At 40.7% G+C, this 511-nt stretch overlaps 1 protein-coding gene across 1 annotated transcript in view; it reads left to right on the top strand.

Moving 5' to 3' along the window:
- Nucleotides 1-511, top strand: part of LOC107575450 (vasodilator-stimulated phosphoprotein-like) — a 7,671-nt gene that overhangs the window by 3,572 nt on the left and 3,588 nt on the right. Inside the window, exon 6 of the mRNA XM_016261826.1 lies at nucleotides 96-109. Within this exon, the coding sequence (XP_016117312.1) occupies nucleotides 96-109 (14 nt within the window). The remainder of the gene's footprint in view (nucleotides 1-95; nucleotides 110-511) is intronic.

A 511-nucleotide genomic window follows, 5' to 3' on the forward strand; every position in this document is an offset into this window, starting at 1 on the left:
GCTGGAGCTAAACTACGCAAAGTGGCCAAGGTCAGTCACATGATCATCTGATGGTTAATGAGATGCGTGTATGTCTGAGCTTTCCTGTGTTGTAGTGCTTGATTGACAGGTGAGTAGGCGGTCCTTCAGTGCTGTCCGTGATGAGTCACAGCTACAGATCTGATCACGTGACCAGCTGTAAGAGATCTTAGACCAGTGCTTCTCTCCGGGGCCTCAGGATGACTTAAAAAGAGGCAAAACAAGCATTAAAATTAGCTGAAGCCACTCAAAGTCAAGACGTTTCTTACTTTATTTCAACAACTAAACAGCTGTTTTTGTCTTTGAAGAACTGGGATAAATGAGAAAATAAAATAAATATTAGATCAAATAATTAAATAACTAAAACTGAAATATTTATCTAATTTAATTTAATATATTTATCTAATATTTTTGTGTGTGTGTGCGCAGGAGGACAGTGAAGCAGCGGCGCCTGCAGTGAGCGCCAGCACAGGAGGAGGACTGATGGGAGAAA

This window comes from Sinocyclocheilus grahami, unplaced genomic scaffold (genome assembly GCF_001515645.1).
Source record: "Sinocyclocheilus grahami isolate Dianchi unplaced genomic scaffold, SAMN03320097.WGS_v1.1 scaffold2650.1, whole genome shotgun sequence".
Taxonomy (NCBI): Eukaryota; Metazoa; Chordata; class Actinopteri; order Cypriniformes; family Cyprinidae; genus Sinocyclocheilus; species Sinocyclocheilus grahami.